Source organism: Oncorhynchus mykiss, chromosome 10, assembly GCF_057628025.1.
Source record: "Oncorhynchus mykiss isolate SJ-2025 chromosome 10, ASM5762802v1, whole genome shotgun sequence".
NCBI lineage: Eukaryota > Metazoa > Chordata > Actinopteri > Salmoniformes > Salmonidae > Oncorhynchus > Oncorhynchus mykiss.
In genome coordinates this window covers 6,406,784-6,431,243 of record NC_143031.1, presented here as the reverse complement: position 1 = coordinate 6,431,243, position 24,460 = coordinate 6,406,784, and the positions used below count along the sequence as shown (strand labels likewise).

At 43.6% G+C, this 24,460-nt stretch overlaps 1 protein-coding gene across 15 annotated transcripts; it reads left to right on the top strand.

The window, feature by feature from the left end:
- Window positions 1-618: 618 nt before the first annotated feature.
- On the top strand, window positions 619-24,145 carry macroh2a1 (macroH2A.1 histone). 15 transcript variants are annotated; one of them, XM_036989562.2, is made up of 9 exons: window positions 619-1,293; window positions 3,042-3,236; window positions 4,688-4,794; window positions 5,071-5,265; window positions 9,438-9,548; window positions 15,685-15,784; window positions 18,005-18,094; window positions 20,373-20,547; window positions 22,053-24,145. In XM_036989562.2, the coding sequence occupies exons 2-9, from the start codon at window positions 3,065-3,067 to the stop codon at window positions 22,216-22,218; spliced, it is 1,116 nt and encodes a 371-aa protein (XP_036845457.2). In that variant the 5' UTR covers window positions 619-1,293; window positions 3,042-3,064; the 3' UTR covers window positions 22,219-24,145. The 15 variants fall into 15 exon arrangements, 12 of the variants coding, with proteins under 12 accessions (XP_036845457.2, XP_036845460.2, XP_090044938.1 ...); XM_036989565.2 differs by lacking the exon at window positions 15,685-15,784 and adding an exon at window positions 16,247-16,337 and having other exon boundaries at window positions 760-1,293; XM_090188812.1 differs by lacking the exon at window positions 15,685-15,784 and adding an exon at window positions 16,247-16,337 and having other exon boundaries at window positions 860-1,293; window positions 9,441-9,548.
- Window positions 24,146-24,460: the final 315 nt, after the last annotated feature.

Here is a 24,460-nt window from a genome sequence, read left to right as displayed (position 1 = left end):
CTTGGTTCCAAATATTGGGGAAGATGCCAGAGCTAAGGATGATGTTAAAGAGTTTATGTATAACCAATTGGAATTTGTTGTCTGTATATTTGATCATTTCATTGAGGATACCATCAACACCACAGGCCTTTTTGGGTTGAGGGGTTTTTTATTTTGTCCTGTAGTTCATTCAAGACTATTGGAGAATCCAGTGGGTTCTGATAGTCTCTCTCTCTCTCTCTCTCTCATGACCTCTAGTGTGGTAACAGCCTCACTACACATGTTCATATGTAGCAGATGGGTATCTGTGAAACTCATTCAGCCCAAAGTGTCTCCACTTCCACTGGCAAATATCTATGGCGCAAATGGGTAAGACTCTTCAGGAGGGCCGTCACGTGTGTTTGCGAGGCATAGATCCTGGGTTCGAGGTATGAGCTGAATCAGGAGAAAGCGGTACTCGCTAGGCGGCCAGCCTGGAGTTCTTTATACCAGTGGAAGCTGCTGAAGGACGGACGTCTCATAATAATGGCTGGAATGGAGTTGATGGAATGGTATAAAACACACCAAATACCTGGTTTCCATGTGGTTGATACCACTCCATTCCAGCCATTATTAGGAGCCGTCCTCCCCTCAGCAGCCATGACATGATCTGTGTGGTGTTTTAAAAAGCACTAACCCAGTCACTGATGTCCATATGATTTACTTTTTTTTTTTTCAACCCTGAACAAAATTTTCGCCCATTCCATTATTTTTTAATGTTAATAAGCCGGTGTGGAATTCAGCACACGTCTATTTGACAGGTGTGATGTGAAATGTTTGACTGTTAGTGTGATGTTTAGGCAGTGGCGGATTTAGGTACATGCAACTTGGACAACCACCCGGGGCGGTATCTTGCTGGGGGCGGCAAGGGGCGCCCGCAATTTTTGGGGGGAATGGTGACATTTTCGCAATCGGTTTTCTATCGCTCATTTGCACGTCACATCAATGATATCATGTCACCGATATCATGTCGCCCAGGGAGCCATACAATCTAGAACCGTCACTGTGTTTAGGGATATGTATTACCAATCATGTGTTTAGGAATAGGGGCTGTCAATAGTGGGCTTAGCGCACGGGGTAGGTTAAAGTTCACAGCGCGCATACGGAGAGTTGAGGTTTGTTGCAGTCTAAAATCTATCCATTCCAGAGCAGGATACATCGCTGGCCCAGTTCAATATATTCTTTCGCTGTGGATTCTGGGAGTTGAAGACACTGTCCAAGCTTGTTGTAGCCTTCCGAGTGTTGACAGAAGACACACTGCTGTTCCCCTTTTCTGTAAGTAATGAACCTCTTTTGGTTAACAATAACATTTACATCGTTGAGCCAGATGCTTCCGATATGTCACAGTTATCCTTCACGTTGCTATTTTGTTTTTATCTTGCAAAGTACGGCGAAATTGTAGGCTATTTATGGCTATGAGGGCTAACTGGAAATATGACGTTAGGATTTGCAACTCAAACGCGCGACGTGACAAGCGAATGTCCTTGGGTTCGTGTGTGTGTGTGTGCCATTCTCCCTTAAGCGCCATTGAATTCCATTTTGTAAACATTCTCCAGGCCTACATGTGGACGAGATCAAATGGACCGTTTACACCAGGAAATCGTTCTCTTGACTGACTCCGCAACAACAACTAAAATAACTCTTAAATCGCGGTCTTGTGCACCTGGATGGCTCTGACTTTCTGACAGATGTTGCTGTGTTCATTTCTCAGGCAATTGGAGTGCATTTACGTCTCAATCTGGTCATTGCAAATTTGTATATTTTATTCTTCAGAAAGAAATGTCTTTAGCCCTTTGTAGCAGCATGATATACATTTGTTTTAGGCCCATTTGTATTATAACGTATCAATTGATCCTTTATTGCGTAGTAGTGAGCTTGAGTTAGGCTACTTTATAGAAAGTACGCCTGTTCATAGCTACATATTGTTACACCAGAATGTGATTTAACCAAAGATTTGTTACATCAGATAATGTAATTTTATACAAAGATTTTTGGTATCTATTATAGTACTGGGAGTTACAGGTTTGCCCATACAAAACGTCGCCAGAGAATTGCACCTGGTATTGGCGATACGATGTTCGTTCTCGATTCAGCCAAACATGTATCTTCTAAAATGTTTTTTTGTCCAGTTACAGGTGGTGTGTTTGAAGTTAGAAAATGATCCATTATTTAAATAACCAAATATTTTCCTCCGTGAAGTAATCCAACAATGTGTATGCCGCCATCTTGTATATTTCAAATATTCTCTCATTGATCAAGACAGGTGAGTGTCATCATGACATGCGGCACTTTATGGTGGACCCACCTGTTCAGCCAATGAGAGAAGACTAGAAATGTACAAGATGGCGGCATACACATTTGTATTTATTTTAGTAACGGATCATTTTTTTACTTTCAAACGCACCACCTGCAACTGGACACATTTTAGAAGATACATGTTTGGCCAAATCGAGAACGACAATGGCATCGCCAATAACAGGTTAGTTGAAAAATATCTGGCAACGTTTTCTATAGACAAACTTGTTACTCCCAGAGTAGGGTATTTAACCTACAATCTTTGGTTAAATCCCATAATGTGGTGTGTAACCATCTGTGGCTAGCCTGTACTAGGCCTGTGATGGGAAATGATATGTTTTCATGAATAATAGCCTAGTGCTGATGAATTGCCAACTTGGCATTCCCTAGGTAGTTGTAATACACTTACCACTCTCACATCATTCTTTTAAAGTTAATATAATTAATATAATAAAAATGTATCGTTCACAAAAAGAGAAACATATTGTCTCAAGATTTTGAGTGTATTGAGAAAATATGTTAATTTGGAATTTAGACATTTCCTCAGCAAATAATGACCTAATTAAAAAAATTAAAATCATATTTATATTCTGTTAGTATGACTTGATACAATATAATTTTCTAACACAGTATTTTCTAGGCCTTTGTGTGATTGTGTTTTGATTAGTATACTTCTCACAACAACTCGATGGTGACCAAACAGACATGAATCTGTCCTGTAAAAACAGAACCTCACACGGGTAGCGACACCATGTCCAGCCGAGGAGGGAAAAAGAAGGTCACCAAGATGTCCAGGTCGACGAAGGCCGGAGTCATCTTCCCCGTGGGGCGAATGCTGCGCTACATCAAGAAGGGTCTGCCCAAGTACAGGGTCGGTGTGGGTGCCCCAGTCTACATGGCCGCTGTTCTGGAGTACCTCACTGGTGAGGAAGCAAAATAAATAATATGAAGACACTGGATCTATTCCCCCAAAATGTTTTATTTATTTGACCTTTATTTAACTAGGCAAGTAAGTTAAGAACAAATTCTTATTTTCAATGACGGGACTAGGAACAGTGGGTTAACTGCCTGTTCAGGGGCAGAACGACAGATTTGTACCTTGTCAGCTCGGGGGTTTGAACTTGCAACCGGTTACTAGTCCAACACTCTAACCACGAGGCTACCCTGCCGCCCCAAATTACCCCCTTTTGGGCCCTGGTCAGAAGGAGTATACTGTATAGGGGGGGAGGTGTAATTTGGGATGCATTCCAATGCTTTTGAATGTTTTTGGTGATGTGATGTCATGTTGTGAGATACTCCAGAACAATTATCTCACTAATGCAATGTTATACGTACCGTTATACGTAGTTAACTTTTAAATCAGTCAAAACTGTTCACGTTGGTGACAAGTTATTTATCTAAATGAAAGTTTGCTGCTCAACCCTACCGTGTTAGGAGATTGACTGATCAGTGAGAGGAGATGTTGAAGCCCCATTCAGTTGTAGTAATAATATATCTTTTTAAACATCTCGTCTGTCTGATACATCACTGTTTATTTAATGAAAATAACAACAACAACAACAAAAGTATGTCCCCCCCCCCTGGAGCCATGTGGTCTGCAAAGCACTTGCATCTCAGATGGTATGTGGGTGCGCAACCTGGTGACATTTGTTGGTCTCCAGTCAGTTTGGTGTCAGTCAGTCAGCTCTGGTCCAGGGCGTCATTGTGCTACTTACATACCAGCCAGGGCGCACTAGCTCTTGTCCAGGGCGTTATGTTAACCACTGTTGCTTTTGTGCAGCTGGCTAGTACACACTAGCTGGCTATCTAGTACACACTAGCTGGCTATCTAGTACACTAGCTCGTACCTAGTTTATAATTCTAGGTGTAATTTCCCCACCCGTGCTGTTGGTGGCAGTAACGCGCCATCCTCTGGCACCATTCGACATCCTGTCTCGTTTTGTGTCTCGCAGCGTCTGTTGCGTGAGAAGGTATTTGCTGGAGCCAGACTCTTGGAAATTCCAGGCATTTTTTTCCAAACAGCTCTTACAGAAAAAAGGCCATTATAATTTTCACATTCATTGTTATTTTGACCTCAGTGTTTAAATTCTTATTTTATTTTATTTTTTTAACAGGAAAATCCTGTTTTTAACTGCACTGCTCCTTAAAGATATTGATTTATTCTTAATCCCTTCTGTGGACCTGCATTCTCAGTGCCCTCACTACTCTACACTGTTCTTCCACTTCTGAAAGCAGCTTAATTCTGACTTATCTCCAATGCTGCTGGTCTTGGGCTTATTGGTCCTCTGGCCAGTGGATGCTTTTGAGTTACATTGTCAGACCTCTGTACCAGGTCCAGCTGTATTCAGCTGTATTCTCTATTCTTGTGTTCTAGCTGAAATCCTGGAGCTGGCGGGCAACGCAGCCAGGGACAATAAGAAAGGACGTGTCACACCACGACACATCCTTCTAGCCATCGCCAACGACGAGGAGCTCAACCAGGTCAGCTGTTATTCTGGTAACTTTCCCCTCCAAAAAATTCCCCAGGTTTTCCAGAAATACTGGTTGGAAGATTCCTGGAATCCAGAGGGAATAAACAGGAAATCTGGGAATCCTCTGACTGGGATTTCTGGTAAAAACCTTGAGAATTTGGGAAAGTTACCAGCATTTTGCAACATTAGATTAAATACATGCCCCATCTTTGTGAGGTCATCCGCTAGTTAGAGAGGGGAGCAATCCAATGCAGACCGCGTGATTTCACAGACTGTCTCTCTGCAGCTGCTGAAAGGTGTGACCATCGCAGCAGGCGGAGTCTTACCTAACATCCACCCTGAGCTGCTAGCTAAGAAGAGGGGGTCAAAGGGCAAGCTGGAGGCTGTCATCACGCCTCCTCCCGCCATCAAGAAATCCAAGATGTCTGCCTCCAAGAAATCAGCCAAAAAGGCAGCTGCAGGGAAAAGAGCCAAAGCTAAGGTATACAATATGTGAGGGATAAACTCAAACATTCTGTGTAGGGGTTAAATAATAATAATGTTTTTGTTGTTGGAGTGGACTCTTGCTCGACTCTCAAAACAACGCTGAAACGGCTACGTACACACCACCTCATTAGAAGACTACTAATTGCATACCAGAAAGGATGAGCATGAAGCTTTGCATTTGCTCATCAATTTAGCCATTAAAAAGGCCTATGTTGTTTGAATATAGGTGATGTGTAGGGACTAGAATATTTCGGTGATATTTCCGCTGTGCACCGCCTTGACCGATCCCGTGGGAGGATGCAGCGCACTATTCTTTGCCGTGTTATAGTCCTATTGGACAGGACTAGTATTACAAGAGCCCTATTGGACGGGACTAGTATTACTAGAGCCCTATTGGACGGGACTAGTATTACTAGAGCCCTATTGGACGGGACTAGTATTACTAGAGCCCTATTGGACGGGACTAGCATTACTAGAGCCCTATTGGACGGGACTAGTATTACTAGAGCCCTATTGGACGGGACTAGCATTACTAGAGCCCTATTGGACAGGACTAGGATTACTAGAGCCCTATTGGACAGGACTAGTATTACAAGAGCCCTATTGGACGGGACTAGTATTACTAGAGCCCTATTGGACGGGACTAGTATTACTAGAGCCCTATTGGACGGGACTAGCATTACTAGAGCCCTATTGGACGGGACTAGCATTACTAGAGCCCTATTGGACGGGACTAGTATTACTAGAGCCCTATTGGACGGGACTAGTATTACTAGAGCCCTATTGGACGGGACTAGTATTACTAGAGCCCTATTGGACGGGACTAGCATTACTAGAGCCCTATTGGACAGGACTAGGATTACTAGAGCCCTATTGGACAGGACTAGTATTACAAGAGCCCTATTGGACGGGACTAGTATTACTAGAGCCCTATTGGACGGGACTAGTATTACTAGAGCCCTATTGGACGGGACTAGCATTACTAGAGCCCTATTGGACGGGACTAGCATTACTAGAGCCCTATTGGACGGGACTAGCATTACTAGAGCCCTATTGGACGGGACTAGCATTACTAGAGATGGTGGTTATGTAAATATACTGAACAAAAATATAAATGCAACAATTTCAAAGATTTTTACTGAGTTACAGTTCACAGAAGGAAATCAATCAATTGAAAGGAATTCATTAGGCCCTAATCTATGGATTTCACATGTCTGGGCGGGGGTGCAGCCATTGGTTGGGCCTGGGAGGGTGTAGGCCTACCCACTTGGGAGCCAGGCCCACTAGGGTAGGATTCTAGGCTAACCTGGGCTGTCTCCTCTGTTCTAAGATCATCAGGGTCAGAGCTAGCTAGAGATCAGGAGCATCATCGCTGCTGGGTTCGGCCTCAGCTGTTTGATTTCTGATATCAACCGCGGCAGATTAGCTGGTTAGAGCTAAAATAGGCTTATAACACTAACGCCTTTTACAGCTAGCTAAGAAGCTAACTTAACTTTGTAGTGGTGAGGTGTGAAGCAGCTTTAACTGTTAACTTAACCCAGTAGCCTACCACTTGTTATGGAAACCCAGAGGAGTCATACCTAACCACCCGTGGCTTCACATAGCCCCCTACACACAAACACTCCACACCGCGCTCAGATTCAGTACAGATTTCGCTCCAACCTGTCACTCAATCATTCTAACTTTTTTAGCTATTTTTATATAGGGACATATAACTAAAACTGAGGCTGCACAAGTTTCAACTGAGGGGCTAAGCCCCCTTTTGGCCCCTCGTAGAGCAGAGCTGTTTTATCATAAATATCCTGTGCTTTTTCATTTGGCGCACACAGACCCAGCTAGGCTACATTGTAACCGCCGAAGCGGCCATGGGGCTCAGCCAGGACTATTCATTTTGTAACTGAATGAAAACATAAAAAAATAAGTGAATAGAAGTTGGGAAAATAGATGACAAAAAATTGCGAGTATTGACGGACTGGTCCGTTGTGACAAAGCTCTTAAAAAAAAAGGAGAGAAAATTAGAATGGACTCTACCTACATGTGTATTTACCCTACCGTTATTACCAAACTAATGCCTGGATTTTTTTTATTTTATTTCACCTTTATATTACCAGGTAGACTAGTTGAGAACACCTTTATTTAACCAGGTAGACTAGTTGAGAACACCTTTATTTAACCAGGTAGGCCAGTTGAGAACAAGTTCTCATTTGCAACTGCGACCTGGCCAAGATAAAGCATAGCAGTGTGAACAGACAACAACACAGAGTTACACATGGAGTAAACAATAAACAAGTCAATGACACAGTAGAAAAAATAAAGTCTATATACAGTGTGTGCAAATGGCATGAGGAGGTAAGGCAATAAATAGGCCATAGGAGCGAATAATTACAATTTAGCAGATTAACACTGGAGTGATAAATGATCAGATGAATATGTGCAGGTAGAGATACTGGTTTGCAAAAGAGCAGAAAAGTAAATAAATATAAACAGTATGGGGATGAGGTAGGTAAATTGGGTGGGCTATTTACAGATGGACTATGTACAGCTGCAGCGATCGGTTAGCTGCTCAGATAGCAGATGTTTAAAGTTGGTGAGGGAGATAAAAGTCTCCAACTTCAGCGATTTTTGCAATTCGTTCCAGTCACAGGCAGCAGAGAACTGGAACGAAAGGCGGACAAATGAGGTGTTGGCTTTAGGGATGATCAGTGAGATACACCTGCTGGAGCGCGTGCTACGGGTGGGTGTTTCCATCGTGACCAGTGAACTGAGATAAGGCGGAGCTTTACCTAGCATAGACTTGTAGATGACCTGGAGCCAGTGGGTCTGGCGATGAACATGTAGCGAGGGCCAGCCGACTAGAGCATACAGGTTGCAGTGGTGGGTGGTATAAGGTGCTTTAGTAACAAAACGGAGGGCACTGTGATAGACTGCATCCAGTTTGCTGAGTAGAGTATTGGAAGCTATTTTGTAGATGACATCGCCGAAGTCGAGGATCGGTAGGATAGTCAGTTTTACTAGGGTAAGTTTTGCGGCGTGAGTGAAGGGGGCTTTGTTGCGAAATAGAAAGCTGACTCTAGATTTGATTTTTGGATTGGAGATGTTTGATATGAGTCTGGAAGGAGAGTTTGCAGTCTAGCTAGTCACCTAGGTACTTATAGACGGCAACATATTCTAGGTCGAAACCATCCAGGGTGGTGATGCTAGTCGGGCGTGCGGGTGCAGGCAGCGAACGGTTGAAAGACATGCATTTGGTTTTACTAGCGTTTAAGAGCAGTTGGAGGCCACGGAAAGAATGTTGTATGGCATTGAAGCTCGTTTGGAGGTTAGATAGCACAGTGTCCAAGGAAGTGCCAGAAGTATACAGAATGGTGTCGTCTGCGTAGAGGTGGATCAGGGAATCGCCCTGATCAGCCCGTAGCCACGCTAGAGGCCCGGATACAGCCCGTAGCCACGCTAGAGGGCCGGATACAGCCCGTAGCCACGCTAGAGGCCCGGATACAGCCCGTAGCCACGCTAGAGGCCCGGGTACAGCCCGTAGCCACGCTAGAGGCCCGGGTACAGCCCGTAGCCACGCTAGAGGCCCGGGTACAGCCCGTAGCCACGCTAGAGGCCCGGATACAGCCCGTAGCCACGCTAGAGGCCCGGATACAGCCCGTAGCCACGCTAGAGGCCCGGATACAGCCCGTAGCCACGCTAGAGGCCCGGATACAGCCCGTAGCCACGCTAGAGGCCCGGATACAGCCCGTAGCCACGCTAGAGGCCCGGATACAGCCCGTAGCCACGCTAGAGGCCCGGATACAGCCCGTAGCCACGCTAAATGGCTAAGGTGCCTTATTGCTATTATAAACAGGTTAATAAAAAACGTCATACCTTGTGGTATACAGTCTGGTATACCACGGCTTTCAGACAATCTGCATTCTGGTCTCGAACCACCCGGTTTATAATATAACTCAAAGCTAAGGTATACAGTATGTTATACAGGCAAGTTGGTTCAGGTGAAGACTTGGAATGTAGACCCCATAAATGTCAACATGATAATAGAATTGAGGTTCAACTTTATTGTGGTAAACTCCCTTACGCAAATGTCCTAATGTCACTGAATGTTTTGGACAGTGTTGTCTAGACCTACATAATAACACCTGATGTTTCTCATGTGTCTCTCTGGCCCAGCAGAAACAGGGAGAGGTGAGCAAAGCTGCCTCGGCAGACAGCACCACGGAAGGAACACCTACGGACGGATTCACTGTCCTCTCCACCAAGAGTCTTTTCCTGGGTCAGAAGGTAGGTTCGTCCGTCACTACTACTACGTCGCTTCTCGTAGAGGCCTCGCAGCTTCTCCTCGTTGAGATTAACAAAGGGTTACATGCATTCAGGGTGACGTTGCTGATAGTGGATGGTGTATTGAGGGGGAAGTACCTCGGAATATTCATATGCGCACTCATAGGAACCAAGACATTATAGAGGGGATGACATCATTTTATGTACTGCTTTACCTAACAATGTTTTCTCATTTCCTAAACATTCCTATTTTTATATACCATTTATTTGTTTTGTATATAGATTCATTAATTGTTCTGAAACTTTGACTATGGCAGCAAAATGTATAACAGTTTTTTTATGGATCAACATTTTACATAAATGTATGTTTCTCCACGGTGAATCAGCATGAGTTTCCTGTAGGGAAACCTTTATAAAGTCCTCATACCTCTTCTTATTCCATATTTTGTTGTGTTAGAGCCTGAAATTAGTTTTTTTTTTATGAAATGTTTTTTTAAATTCACCCATCGACACACAATACCCCATAATGACAAAGTGAAGACATGTTTTTAGACAATTTTTGCAAATGTATTGAAAAATGAAATATAGAAATATATATTCACACTTCTGAGTCAATACATGTTGGAATCACCTTTGGCAGTGATTACAGCTGTGAGTCTTTCTGGGGTAAGTCTCTAAGAGCTTTGCACACCTGGATTGTACAATATTTGCACATTAAAATTCTGCAACTCTGTCAAGTTAAATAAATACAAGTTGGATGTTGATCATCGCTAGACAGCCATTTTTTAACTCTTGCCATAGATTTTCAAGCTGATTTAAGTCAAAACTTTAACTAGGCCACTCAGGAACATTCAATTTATTTGATTTATTTCACCTTTATTTAACCAGGTAGGCTAGTTGAGAACAAGTTCTCATTTGCAACTGTGACCTGGCCAAGATAAAGCAAAGCAGTGTGACACATACAACAACACAGAGTTACACATGGAATAAAACACAGTCAATAATACAGTAGAACAAAAAGAAAACAAAAAGTCTATATACAGTGAGTGCAAATGAGGTAAGTTAAGGAAATAAATAGGCCATGGTGGCGAAGTAATTACAATATAGCAATTAAACACTGGAATGGTAGATGTGCAGAATATGAATGTGCAGGTAGAGATACTGGGGTGCAAAGGAGCAAAAATAAATAAATACCAGTATGGGGATGAGGTAGGTAGATAGTCTATCTGTAAACAGCCCATCTAAGTACAGGTGCAGTGATCTGTAAAATGCTCTGACGGCTGGTGCTTAAAGCTAGTAAGGGAGATGTGAGTCTCCAGCTTCAGAGATTTTTGCAATTCGTTCCAGTCATGGGCAGCAGAGAACTGGAAGGAAAGACGACCAAAGGGGGAATTGGCTTTGGGGGTGACCAGTGAGATATACCTGCTGGAGCGCGTGCTACGAGTGGGTGCTGCGAGATAAGGCGGGGCTTTACCTAGCAGAGACTTATAGATAACCTGTAGCCATTCAATGTTGTCTTGGTAATCAACTCCAGTGTTTATTTGGTCTTGCATTTTAGGTTATTGTCCTGCTGAAAGGTGAATGTGTCTGTTGGAAAGCAGACTGAACCAGGGTTCCCTCTTGGATTTTGCCTGTGCTTACGTGGCTCTTCCGTTTCTTTTTATTCTAAAATACTCCCTTGTACTTGCCGATGACAAGCATACCCATAACATGATGCAGCCACCACCATGCTTAAAAATATGAAGAGTGGTACTCTGTGAAGTGTTGGTTGGATTTTCCCCAAACATAACACATAGCAAAGCAAAGTTGATTCCTTTGCCACAGAATGCACGTTTTGGAATTATTTTTTAATTCTGTACAGGCTTCCTTGTTTTCCCTCTGCCAATTAGGTTAGTATTGTGGTGTAACTACAAAGGCGTTGATCCATCCTCAGTTTTCTCCCATCACAGCCATTAAACTCTGTAACTATTCTAAAGTCACCATTGGCCTCATGGTGAAATCCCTGAGCGATTTCCTTCCTCTCCGGCAACTGAGTTAGGAAGGACGCCTGTATCTTTGTGGTGACTGAGGATATTGATGCACCATCCAAAGTGTATTTAATAACCTCACCATGCTCAAAGGGATATTAAATGTCTGCTTTTAAAAAAAAAAAAAACGTTTAGCCGTCTACCAATAGACCTTTGCTTGTTGACTCGAGGAGACATTTCATCTTTCAATTGATGTTTTTTATATTTATTTGTAAACATTTCTAAAAACATTAATCCACTTTGATATTATGGGGTGTTTTGTGTAGGCCCGTGATGTGAAATATCAATGTAATTCATTTTAAATTCAGGCTGTAACACAACAATATGTGGAAGAAGTGATACTTTCTCCAGCCCCTTTTATCCTTCCAGTGTCGACGGGTAGACCAGTTACACCCCTCGAATCCCATGGGTTACGCTCCAAATGGAAACTTAGGGCACCCTATTGCCCAAAGAGTGCACCCTATTGCCCAAAGAGTGCACCCTATTGCCCAAAGAGTGCACCCTATTGCCCAAAGAGTGCACCCTATTGCCCAAAGAGTGCACCCTATTGCCCAAAGAGTGCACCCTATTGCCCAAAGAGTGCACCCTATTGCCCAAAGAGTGCACCCTATTGCCCAAAGAGTGCACCCTATTGCCCAAAGAGTGCACCCTATTGCCCAAAGAGTGCACCCTATTGCCCAAAGAGTGCACCCTATTGCCCAAAGAGTGCACCCTATTGCCCAAAGAGTGCACCCTATTTCTCAAAGAGGGCACCCTATTGCCTCTACAGTGCATTATTTTTGACCAGGGCACATAGATTTGTGGTCAAATGTAGTGCACTATATAGGGACTAGAGTGCCACTTAAGACACATAATGGTTACTGCTACATGATTGGCTACTGCTACATGATTGGCTACTGCTACATGATTGGCTACTGCTACATGATTGGCTACTGCTAGATGATTGGCTACTGCTAGATGATTGGCTACTGCTACATGATTGGCTACTGCTACATGATTGGCTACTGCTACATGATTGGCTACTGCTAGATGATTGGCTACTGCTAGATGATTGGTTATTGTGTATCTGGAAAGAGTTCCCCTCCTCGCTGCGATGAAGACAATCGAGTGCTTTATTTTCTTTGTCCACTTGCTGACGTCACCTCGTACTTTGGCCTCGCAAACGTACGCTAATAAACCCGGCTGCCGCACTAAAACTAACCAGTTTATCTACTGCAGAGCGGGTGATGCCATAGCTGGCAGCTAGGATGGTGTGAGTGAGAAGGTGTTTGTGGTTCGTCAGGCTCAACGTCTATTTGCTCGTTGAGACTATTTAGGCAGTGAAGTGCCCCTTGTTGAAAGAGAACTTCATTAGTCGATGTCTGTTTTAAAAAAAATATCTGTCCAATGATTTTTATGCCCAATTCTATAAAACATTTATGACCTTTTTTAAAAAATAGATGTTTTTAGTTAGATTTTATGGAAAGAAACCTACATTAAATCAATGGAATTCAAGTCATTTAGAGTATGTGGTTGGCAATTAGATGTTCTACTGTTAGGGGTAGAGCAGTTGATGAAGGAGCTAATCAAAGATTGCTGCATTTTGTTGAATGGAAAATGTAATAATGAATGCCATTAACCTAATTTACCATTCACTGGTGGTGGGTTCTTCTGACTGAAAGACAGACTTTATAAATTCAGATATACAGTTGAAATTGGAAGTTTACATACACTTAGGTTGGAGTCATTAAAACCCGTTTTTCAACCACTCCACAAATTTCTTGTCAACAAACTATAGTTTTGGCATTTCGGTTAGGACATCTACTTTGTGCATGACACAAGTCATTTTTCCTACAATTGTTTACAGACAGATTATTTCACTTATAAATCACTGTATCACAATTACAGTGGGTCAGAAGTTTACATACACTAAGTTGACTGTACCTTTTAAACAGCTTATACAATTCCAGAAAATGATGTCATGGCTTTAGAAGCTTCTGATAGGCTAATTGATATAATTTGAGTCAATTGGAGGTGTACCTGTGGATGTATTTCAAGGCCTACCTTCAAACTAAGTGCCTCTTTGCTTGACATCATGGGAAAATCTAAATAAATCAGCCAAGACCTCAGAAAACAATTTGTAGACCTCCACAAGTCTGGTTTGCCTGAAGGTACCACGTTGATCTGTACAAACAATAGTACGCAAGTATAAACACCATGGGCCCATGCAGCCGTCATACCGCTCAGGAAGGAGACTCTTTCAGTCTCCTAGAGATTAACGTACTTTGGTGCGAAAAGTGCAAATCAATCCCAGAACAACAGCAAAGGACCTTGTGAAGATGCTGGAGGAAACACAGTAAAACTAGTCCTATATCTATGTAACCTGAATGGCCACTCAGCAAGGAAGAAGCCACTGCTCCAAAACCGCCATAAATGAATGCAAGACTACGGTTTGCAATTGCACATGGGGACAAAGATAGTACTTTTTGGAAAAATAGACGGTTTGGCCATAATGACCATCGTTATATTTAAAGGAAAAAGGGTGTTCTTTGGTTTGCATCTCAACCGTGAAGCACGGGGGTGGCAGCATCATGTTGGGGGGGTGCTTTGCTGCAGGAGGGACTGGTGCACTTCACAAAATAGATGGCATCATGAGGAAGTAAAATTATGTGGATATATTGAAGCAACATCTCAAGACATTAGTCAGGAAGTTAAAGCTTGGTCGCAAATGGGTCTTCCAAATGGACAATGACCCCAAGCATACTTCCAAAGTTGTGGCAAAATGGCTTAAGGACAACAAAGTCAAGGTATTGGAGTGGCCACCACAAAGCCCTGACCTCAATCCTATAGAAAAATTTGTGGGCAGAACTGAAAAAGCATTTGCTAGCAAGGAGGCCTACAAACCTGACTCAGTTACACCAGCTCTGTAAGGAGGAATGGGCCAAAATTCACCCAACTTATTGTGGGAAGCTTGTGGAAGGCAATGCTACCAAATACTAATTGAGTGTATGGAAACTTCTGGCCCACTGGGAATGTGATGAAAGAAATAAAATATGAAATAAATCATTCTCTCTACTATTATTCTGACATTTCACATTCTTAAAATAAAATGGTGACCTAAGACGGGATGACTTTTAAAATAATTAAATGTCAGGAATTGTGAAAAACTGAGTTTAAATGTATTTGGCTACGGTGTATGTCTACTTCCTACTTCAATTGTCTGTACAAGTCATCTCACTTTGATCGTTTCCTGGCTCTGTGTTTTCAGACACCATGGTTGACTATAAGTCTGCGTCCCTACATACTGTTGGCCTATTTTATTGCCTTTCCTCCTTACTTCGTTTGCACACACTGTATACAGATTTTTCCATTGTGTTATTGACAGTACGTTTGTTTATCCCACGTGTAACTCTGTGTTAGTTTGTGTCGCACTGCTTTGCTTTATCTTGATCAGAGGTCGCAGTTGTAAATGAGAACTTGTTCTCAACTGACCTACCTGGTTAAATAAAGGTGAAATAATACAATTAAAACGTGTGCTTTGGGGTACAGGGTGCCATTTAGGACGAAGGCCAAATCATTTAGTTTATGTACTGTATTCGTTGCCTCCTTCTTTAAAAAAAAATGATATCGTTTTTTTATTTTTGGAGAAGTCACAGTAGAAGTGAATCCGCATGTATTCATATCAAGTCATTTTCTGGGCTATTGTAAACATTTTGAATTAGTTTATCTACTCTCTGATGGTGTCATTCTGGTTTGGGATTGTTTTTGACTGAAACAGTTTGTTCTATCCTTCTCTGCTTTCTAAATTCAATTTTATGTACCTCACTGCCAGTTGCCTAAAATCTGAAACACCTGGCTCAATACTCAGTAATCGGAATGTTTTTCTAGAAGCTCATATATATATTTTTTCCCTTCCAGTGCAGTGTTTCAAGCTAACAGGTTGATAGGATCACTGTTTCATGTTCTTTTCTGCGATGCTTGCTTTCTGAATCCTGCACTTTTCTAAATTCTACTTGTACCAAATCAGTCCCACACTAAGGTGTGATTTGATCGATCTAACGGCTTTGCCCCCCCCCCCCCCCCCCCCCCAACCCTCCCTGCTTGCTGGCGGCATGCTTCCCCCCCCCCCCCAGCTAAACCTGGTTCACAGTGAGGTCAGTAACCTGGCTGGCTTTGACGTGGAGGGGGTCATCAACCCCACCAATGCAGACATTGACCTTAAAGATGATCTAGGTGAGCTCCCTTTCTCTCTGCGGTTTGAAAGATCCTTGAATGCTGAACTTAAATGGGACACCATCCCCAAATTGACTAGTTTATTAGAAACAAATGTTGTTTTTTTTCTCTGAAAAATTAATACACACACATTGGATCTCAGGCTTATCCCCTCAGATGAAATTCTAGGATTTTGTCAAATCTCTGCAGAGCAGTTGTCACCCCCCCCCCCCCCCCCCCCCCCCTCTGCCTGTCATGGATGTTATTGTTGGGTCTGTCTCTCTGGATTGGTCAGTCAGTCAGTCTCCTGTGTTCCTGAAATAAGTAAATAAGGAGCACAGCACTCTCACCTCCTCTCCGTTCTTTCTCCCTGATACCTTTTATGTTTTATGTTCTTCATTCCCCCCCCCCCCATCCTCTTCCCCCTTCCCCACTCACTGTGTTTTACCTCCCATGTTGATTGCCTGTTGTCATTGTTTGTAGTTGCAAGTTGTGCAAGCCGACATTTCCACCATTGACAGCGAGGCTGTTGTTCACCCGACCAATTCCACCCTCTACACTGGTGGTGAAGTAGGTAATATAGAACCCTCCCTCATCACCATGGGTACAACGTGTTACCGTGCCGACACCTGTAGCAAAGCATCCCACAATGCATCTTCTTCCTCCTCTTAGAATTCCACCCTGAGAACAAATTTGTCTAACTTTCTAGATGTAATTCAGACTTTTTTTTTCTGTTTTTAATCATTGCATTGACCAATAAGAGATTGCATGAGAGATGGTCTGTTTTATGTATTTGGATCTGAGGTTAGGTTGACTAGCCATACTTATGTTTTATGAAAGTCAAACTCTTATTGAACCACCAATTACTGTGTAACTAATAACTTTAAAAATATATAATAATAATAATAATGTTGAGAAGTTGGAAGAACGTGCACCCATGCTTTGTGTTGTGGTAACCTCTAAAAGGCCTTAATTCCTCTTTTTGTTTTCTGTTTGTTGACATTTTTTATATAGATTTTCTTACATCTGCTTTCCCTATTTCTTTTATGTGGATGTTTTTTTGTTGTCAACACTCTGACATTAAACTTCCTCTCCTCTCTGATTATCTGCCTGCCTCACTTCCCACTCTCAAGGACTGACCAGAAGGGAATCGATGCTAAATCTGAAATTTAACACCTAGGAAGTGGCAAAAATAAAAAATGTCACCATCTAATCAAGTGAAAAGGAAACGCCTACTACAGTAGTAGCTCGATAAGGAATGTTTTTTTAATAACTAGTAGTCATATTGAGTTGCTTTATACACTGAGAGTACAAAACCATTAAGAACACCTTCCTATTTTAATTGTACCTTTTCATTTAACTAGGCAAGTCAGTTTAAGAACAAATTCTTATTTTCAATGACGGCCTAGGAACAGTGGGTTAACTGCCTTGTTCAGGGGCAGAACGACAGATTTGTACCTTGTCAGCTCAGGGGTTTGAACTTGCAACCTTTCGGTTACTAGTCCAACGCTCTAACCACTAGGCCACCTACCGCCCCTACACTCTAACCACTAGTCTCCCTGCCGCCCCAAGTTGCACCCTCCCTTTTGCCCTCATCAGGGAATGGACCACAAGGTCCACAGGGATGCTAGGCCCACGTTGACTCCAATGCTTCCCACACTCGTGTCAAGGTGGTGGACCATTCTTGATTACCCAACAGCGTTGCAGTTCTTGACATATATATATATATGTATGTGTGTGTGTGTGTGTGTGCCTGGAACTCACTACCAGTACCCCTGTTCAAAGGCACTTCAATAGTTTTGTCCTGCCCCATTTGACTCTCTGAACGGCACACATACACCAATCCATGAATCAATTGTCTCAAGGCTTGTAAAATTATTATCTAACCTGTCTCTTCCACTTCATCAACACTGATTTTGAATTAGATTTGAACTATAAAGGATCATGGCTTCACTCGGTCAGTCGGTCATGGAAAGGACAGCTGTTCTTAATGTTTTCTACACTCGGTGTACATGGGAACTGTGGTGTACAGTGGGGGCAAAGAGATTCAGAGAGGTCAAATGAAAGAACTGTCTTACCTCTCTCTCACACAGCTCTCACTCAGCTCAGAACCAGATGCATGTCTGCTGTCTGTCCGCTTGTCCGTCCCTCTCCCTCTGTCTGTCTCTGTCTGCACTCACCCCAACAACAACAACAACAACAACAGGAGGACACTAAAGACCCCAGACTGTTTCCCTACAGGTGGTGCTCTGGAGAAGAAGGGAGGGGAGGAGTTTGTGGACGCCATGTTGGAGTTACGGAAGAAGAACGGTCCCCTGGAAGTGGCTGGAGGTAGGGAGAAACCAATACCAGTCCCCTGGAGGTAGGGAAAAACCAATACCAGTCCCCTGGAGGTAGGGAAAGACCAATACCAGTCCCCTGGAGGTAGGGAGAAACCAATACCAGTCCCCAGGAGGTAGGGAGAAACCAATACCAGTCCCCTGGAGGTAGGGAAAGACCAATACCAGTCCCCTGGAGGTAGGGAGAAACCAATACCAGTCCCCAGGAGGTAGGGAGAAACCAATACCAGTCCCCTGGAGGTTTTTATTTAACCTTTATTTAACTAGGCAAGTCAGTTAAGAACAAATTCTTATTTTCAATGACGGCCTAGGAACAGTGGGTTAACTGCCTTGTTCAGGGGCAGAACGACAGATTTGTACCTTGTCAGCTCGGGGATTCGATCTAGCAACCCACCGCTCTAACCACTAGGCTACCCGCCGCCCCAGGGAGAAAGCAAGACCCACAGTTAGGATGGCTACCCTCTGCTCTACTCTCCTCTGACATCAACCCTCGTTTTATTTTCATGGGTCTGATTTTGTAATCAACGTTGCACCAACCTGATGAGTATCTTATTCGTCGAGACATTTGACCCAATAGGCTGTGGTTTAGGGAAGATCTAGCTTTGTGATCATGACGTTCCTGTAATGACTTCAAAACCTCAGTTTTCTTTGTTGTCCATAGACTGCTTACAGGGTAAGAAAACCATTAAACCAACGGCATTTTGGGAATTGTTTTAATTATCCCTTTAATCCCCCTCTATACAGTCTGTCAGTCATCATTCACTCCCCCTCTATACAGTCTCTCAGTCATCATTCACTCTCCCTCTATACAGTCTCAGTCATCATTCACTCCCCCTCTATACAGTCTGTCAGTCATCATTCACTCCCCCTCTATACAGTCTCAGTCATCATTCACTCCCCCTCTATACAGTCTGTCAGTCATCATTCACTCCCCCTCTATACAGTCTCTGTCAGTCATCATTCACTCCCCCTCTATACAGTCTCAGTCATCATTCACTCTCCCTCTATACAGTCTCTGTCAGTCATCATTCACTCCCCCTCTATACAGTCTGTCAGTCATCATTCACTCCCCCTCTATACAGTCTCTGTCAGTCATCATTCACTCCCCCTCTATACAGTCTCTGTCAGTCATCATTCACTCCCCCACTATAGTCTGTCAGTCATCATTCACTCCCCCTCTATACAGTCTCTGTCAGTCATCATTCACTCCCCCTCTATACAGTCTCTGTCAGTCATCATTCACTCCCCCTCTATACAGTCTGTCAGTCATCATTCACTCCCCCTCTATACAGTCTCTGTCAGTCATCATTCACTCCCCCTCTATACAGTCTCAGTCATCATTCACTCCCCCTCTATACAGTCTCTGTCAGTCATCATTCACTCCCCCTCTATACAGTCTCTGTCAGTCATCATTCACTCCCCCTCTATACAGTCTCTGTCAGTCATCATTCACTCCCCCTCTATACAGTCTCTGTCAGTAATTCGCTCCCCCTCTATACAGTCTCTGTCAGTAATTCACTCCCCCTCTATACAGTCTCTGTCAGTAATTCACTCCCCCTCTATACAGTCTCTGTCAGTAATTCACTCCCCCTCTATACAGTCTCTGTCAGTAATTCATGTCTCTGGCTCTCAGTCACACACTCAGAGGCCTAATGAAGTCCAACTGGAGGGTATTTCACTTCACAGCATCAGGGCCTTTTAGCTGAGTTACAGTGTGTGTGTGGGGGGGGGGCTTGCCTGATGCTGTGTGCTCCAGAGATGAACAGTCACTCAATTACCTCCAGCCCTGAGGGGGAGAAAATTCTCTCTCTCGCTCTCTCTCGCTCTCTCTCGCTCTCTCTCGCTCTCTCTCGCTCTCTCTCTCGCTCTCGCTCTCTCTCTCGCTCTCTCTCGCTCTCTCGCTCTCGCCCTCTCGCTCTCTCTCTCGCTCTCTCTCGGCCCACCTTTCATGTGGCTTCCAAGAGCTCATTCCCTCTGGAGAAGTGAGTTCTCAACCCCTCCTCGTCTAATTCCCTGTTATCAACAGCATTAAGTTAATGGAGCACCCCCCCCCCCCCCCCTCTATTTTCGTTTAACATGAATGTTGTGTTCATGTAATTGTGTAATTTGCAGTATGTCAGTATTTTGAATGATTGGATTAGTCTGTCAGTTAGTTGTCTTCACACTTAGGGGAAGATTCAACACTTGCGAAATAAGTCTAATGCTAATTTCTGTCTCACTTTTGCTCTCCTCTCTCTCTCTCTCTGCCTCTCTCTGCTTTCCACCGTTAGCGGTGCTGTCCTCTGGCTATGGGCTTCCTGCCAAGTTCGTGATCCACTGCAACAGTCCAGGCTGGGGTTCGGAGAAGTGTGAGGAGCTGCTGGACCAGACCGTGAAGAACTGCCTGGTCCTTGCTGACGAGAAGAAGCTCAAGTCTGTGGCCTTCCCTTCCATTGGCAGTGGAAGGTACTATACAACCTCCCGTCACCCCTAGCAACAAGCCTCATCACGCTCCCAAGGCCTTTGTGTCTCCCGTGGTATTCATCCACATGGTTATCAACACGGTGCTTTTCCTTTGTGGAGGAAAAGCACGCTACCTTCATTTTGTCTGTTTTGGTGGAGGTAACGGTTGTCACATTAAGATATGAAAATATCATCTAAATCTCTACATTTTAAAATTTTAGGTCAACAAAATATTAAAAAGCAATAAGTGTTTTTTTTTTACAGTGGATAATAGCTCAGAATCATTTATGTTCAATTTCTTCAAATAACCAGGTTTCTATCCACAAGTTAGCGTAGTAGTATGTCATATACAGTGGGTCAAAAAAGGATTTAGTCAGCCACCAATTGTGCAAGTTCTCCCACTTAAAAATATGAGAGAGGCCTGTAATTCATCATAGGTTTCACTTCAACTATGACAGACAAAATGAGAAAAAAAATCCAGAAAATCACATTGTAGGATTTTTAATGAATTTATTTGCAAATTATGGTGGAAAATAAGTATTTGGTCACCAACAAACAAGCAAGATTTCTGGCTCTCACAGACCTGTAACTTCTTCTTTAAGAGGCTCCTCTGTCCTCCACTCGTTACCTGTATTAATGGCACCTGTTTGAACTTGTTATCAGTATAAAAGACACCTGTCCACAACCTCAATGAAAATGACTGCATCGCTTTTAAAATGTCTAACCCACGAACCCTACCAGTCCTGTTCCTCCTGTTCACGTGAGGAGAAGCGCTTCACAACTACCAGTCTCACCGTCTCACCAGTCTCACCAGTCTCACCGTCTCACCGTCTCACCGTCTCACAGTCTCACCGTATCACCGTCTCACCGTCTCACCAGTCTCACCGTCTCACCAGTCTCACCGTCTCACCGTCTCACCGTCTCACCGCCTCACCGTCTCACCGGTCTCACCGGTCTCACCAGTCTCACCAGTCTCACCAGTCTCACCGTATCACCGTCTCACCGTCTCACCGTCTCACCGTCTCACCAGTCTCACCGTCTCACCAGTCTCACCAGTCTCACCGTCTCACCAGTCTCACCAGTCTCACCGTCTCACCGTATCACCGTCTCACCAGTCTCACCGTCTCACCAGTATCACCGTCTCACCAGTCTCACCGTCTCACCGTATCACCGTCTCACCAGTCTCACCGTCTCACCAGTCTCACCGTATCACCGTATCACCGTCTCACCAGTATCACCGTATCACCGTCTCACCAGTCTCACCAGTCTCACCGTCTCACCGTGTCACCGTCTCACCAGTCTCACCGTCTCACCGTCTCTCACCGTCTCACCGTCTCACTGTCGTCATAATCAGTTATTTCACCTTTTTCTTTTATCCTGATCTTTCAAAATGGCTTCTCTCTTCCCCCCCCCCCCCCCCTCGATTTTTAAAGTGCTTTGATATTCTTTACGTAACGAAAAGCGCTTGTAAAAAGTGAATTAAATTGTGTTATTATTTGTTCCCTCAGGAATGGCTTCCCGAAGCAGACGGCTGCCCAGCTCATTCTAAAAGCCATCTCCAGCTACTTTGTTGCCACCATGTCGTCTTCCATCAAGACGGTCTACTTCGTGCTGTTCGACAGCGAGAGCATAGGGATCTATGTGCAGGAGATGGCCAAGCTTGAGTCAAACTAACCCCCCCCCCCCCCCCCACCCAATTGCATTACTACAGGCGTGTTTAGAATTTTATTTAGACAGAAAAATGAAAGATGTTTACCGGTGATTTTTGTAAAAAAAAATACATAAAAAAAAAAACACAAAAAAAAAAACACTTTATTGAGAGGAAGTGATTTCCGTTCTGTTTTATTTGTTGAGATGAATCGTTGGAATTCAGATAGTTATGTGTCCCTGGTGGTGTCAGACTTGGGTCCTGCTCAGAAGGGTGAAACGTTCTGAATGTTGTCTTCTTCTCTTCTCTTCTCTCTCGATTCCCTAGTTGTACGTGACACCGTCTCTTGTTCTGTTGCGTTTCCGCTGAGCAAGGCCCTGGGCCAATCAGGATGGTGGTACTTAAGTTCCTTGTGCTAAAACTGAAAAGGTTGCATTCCAAGTGTTGCAGTACTGTGGGGTTTTTTTTGTCTCAATTTGTCTTTTTTTTTTTTAACTTGGAACATTAACCTTTTTATGTTTATGATGTATTATCAGTGATGTACTAGATGGAGTGAAATGTTTTAGTAAAATATTAGACAGTGACCAGGTTTTCCTTCTTCTTTTTCCTTAAAAAAAACCACACAAAAAACAGGTTTTGTTTTTATTCTGATTTTCACTTTGCCAACTCTAAAAGAAACGTATTTGAAAAGAAAAGTGATTTGTGTTTTTATTCAGTTATAAAGCTATTTTGTTTTGAAGAGTTGAAAGAAGTTGTACAGGCTTTTGCTCACAGGCAATTAGTCCCCTCTCTGCTTATAGGTAATTAGTCCCCTCTCTGCTCACAGGCAATTAGTCCCCTCTCTGCTTATAGGTAATTAGTCCCCTCTCTGCTCACAGGCAATTAGTCCCCTCTCTGCTTATAGGTAATTAGTCCCCTCTCTGCTCACAGGCAATTAGTCCCCTCTCTGCTCACAGGCAATTAGTCCCCTCTCTGCTCACAGGCAATTAGTCCCCTCTCTGCTTATAGGTAATTAGTCCCCTCTCTGCTTATAGGTAATTAGTCCTCTCTCTGCTTATAGGCAATTAGTCCTCTCTCTGCTCACAGGCAATTAGTCCCCTCTCTGTTTATAGGCAATTAGTCCCCTCTCTGTTTATAGGTAATTAGTCCCCTCTCTGCTTATAGGCAATTAGTCCCCTCTCTGCTCACAGGCAATTAGTCCCCTCTCTGCTTATAGGCAATTAGTCCCCTCTGCTCACAGGCAATTAGTCCCCCCTCTGCTCACAGGCAATTAGTCCCCTCTCTGCTTATAGGCAATTAGTCCCCTCTCTGCTTATAGGCAATTAGTCCCCTCTCTGCTCACAGGCAATTAGTCCCCTCTCTGCTTATAGGCAATTAGTCCCCTCTCTGCTTATAGGCAATTAGTCCCCTCTCTGCTCACAGGCAATTAGTCCCCTCTCTGCTTATAGGCAATTAGTCCCCTCTGCTCACAGGCAATTAGTCCTCTCTCTGCTCATAGGCAATTAGTCCCCTCTGCTCACAGGCAATTAGTCCCCTCTCTGCTTATAGGCAATTAGTCCCCTCTCTGCTCACAGGCAATTAGTCCTCTCTCTGCTTATAGGCAATTAGTCCCCTCTGCTCACAGGCAATTAGTCCCCCCTCTGCTCACAGGCAATTAGTCCCCTCTCTGCTTATAGGCAATTAGTCCCCTCTCACCAGTAGATGGCTCCCTATCGTCAGGAGTGAGGTCTTTCACTGAGCCATTTTGTGCTGGAAAGACCTCTTTTTCATTAAGATGTCTAAAATGAAGTGTCTGATGGGTGGATCAGAATGGATGTTGCACTAGCTAATTGCTGTAAGCACTGTGTTTTGGAGTTTTCCATATCTTTCTAATGATGACTTGAAGAAGAAAAGCCTTCTTAATATTGCTAACCATGAGAATACAGGACTATCCAATAAAGTATATTGAAAACATGTTTATACTCTCTAGTAACTAATGTAACCATATAAGAAAGTGTCTACCTGTCTGTGTGTGTCTACCTGTCTGTGTGTGTGTGTCTACCTGTCTGTGTGTGTGTCTACCTGTCTGTGTGTGTCTACCTGTCTGTGTGTGTCTACCTGTCTGTGTGTATCTACCTGTCTGTGTTTGTCTACCTGTCTGTGTGTGTGTCTCTGTGTGTGTCTACCTGTGTCTGTGTGTCTACCTGTGTCTGTGTGTGTCTACCTGTGTCTGTGTGTGTCTACCTGTGTCTGTGTGTGTCTACCTGTGTCTACCTGTGTCTGTGTGTG

Coding starts and splice junctions, on each gene's coding strand:
- macroh2a1 (XM_036989558.2), top strand. Junction 3,237..4,687: donor TGTTCTGGAGTACCTCACTG/GTGAGGAAGCAA, acceptor CTTGTGTTCTAG/CTGAAATCCTGGAGCTGGCG. Junction 5,266..9,437: donor GGAAAAGAGCCAAAGCTAAG/GTATACAATATG, acceptor TCTCTGGCCCAG/CAGAAACAGGGAGAGGTGAG.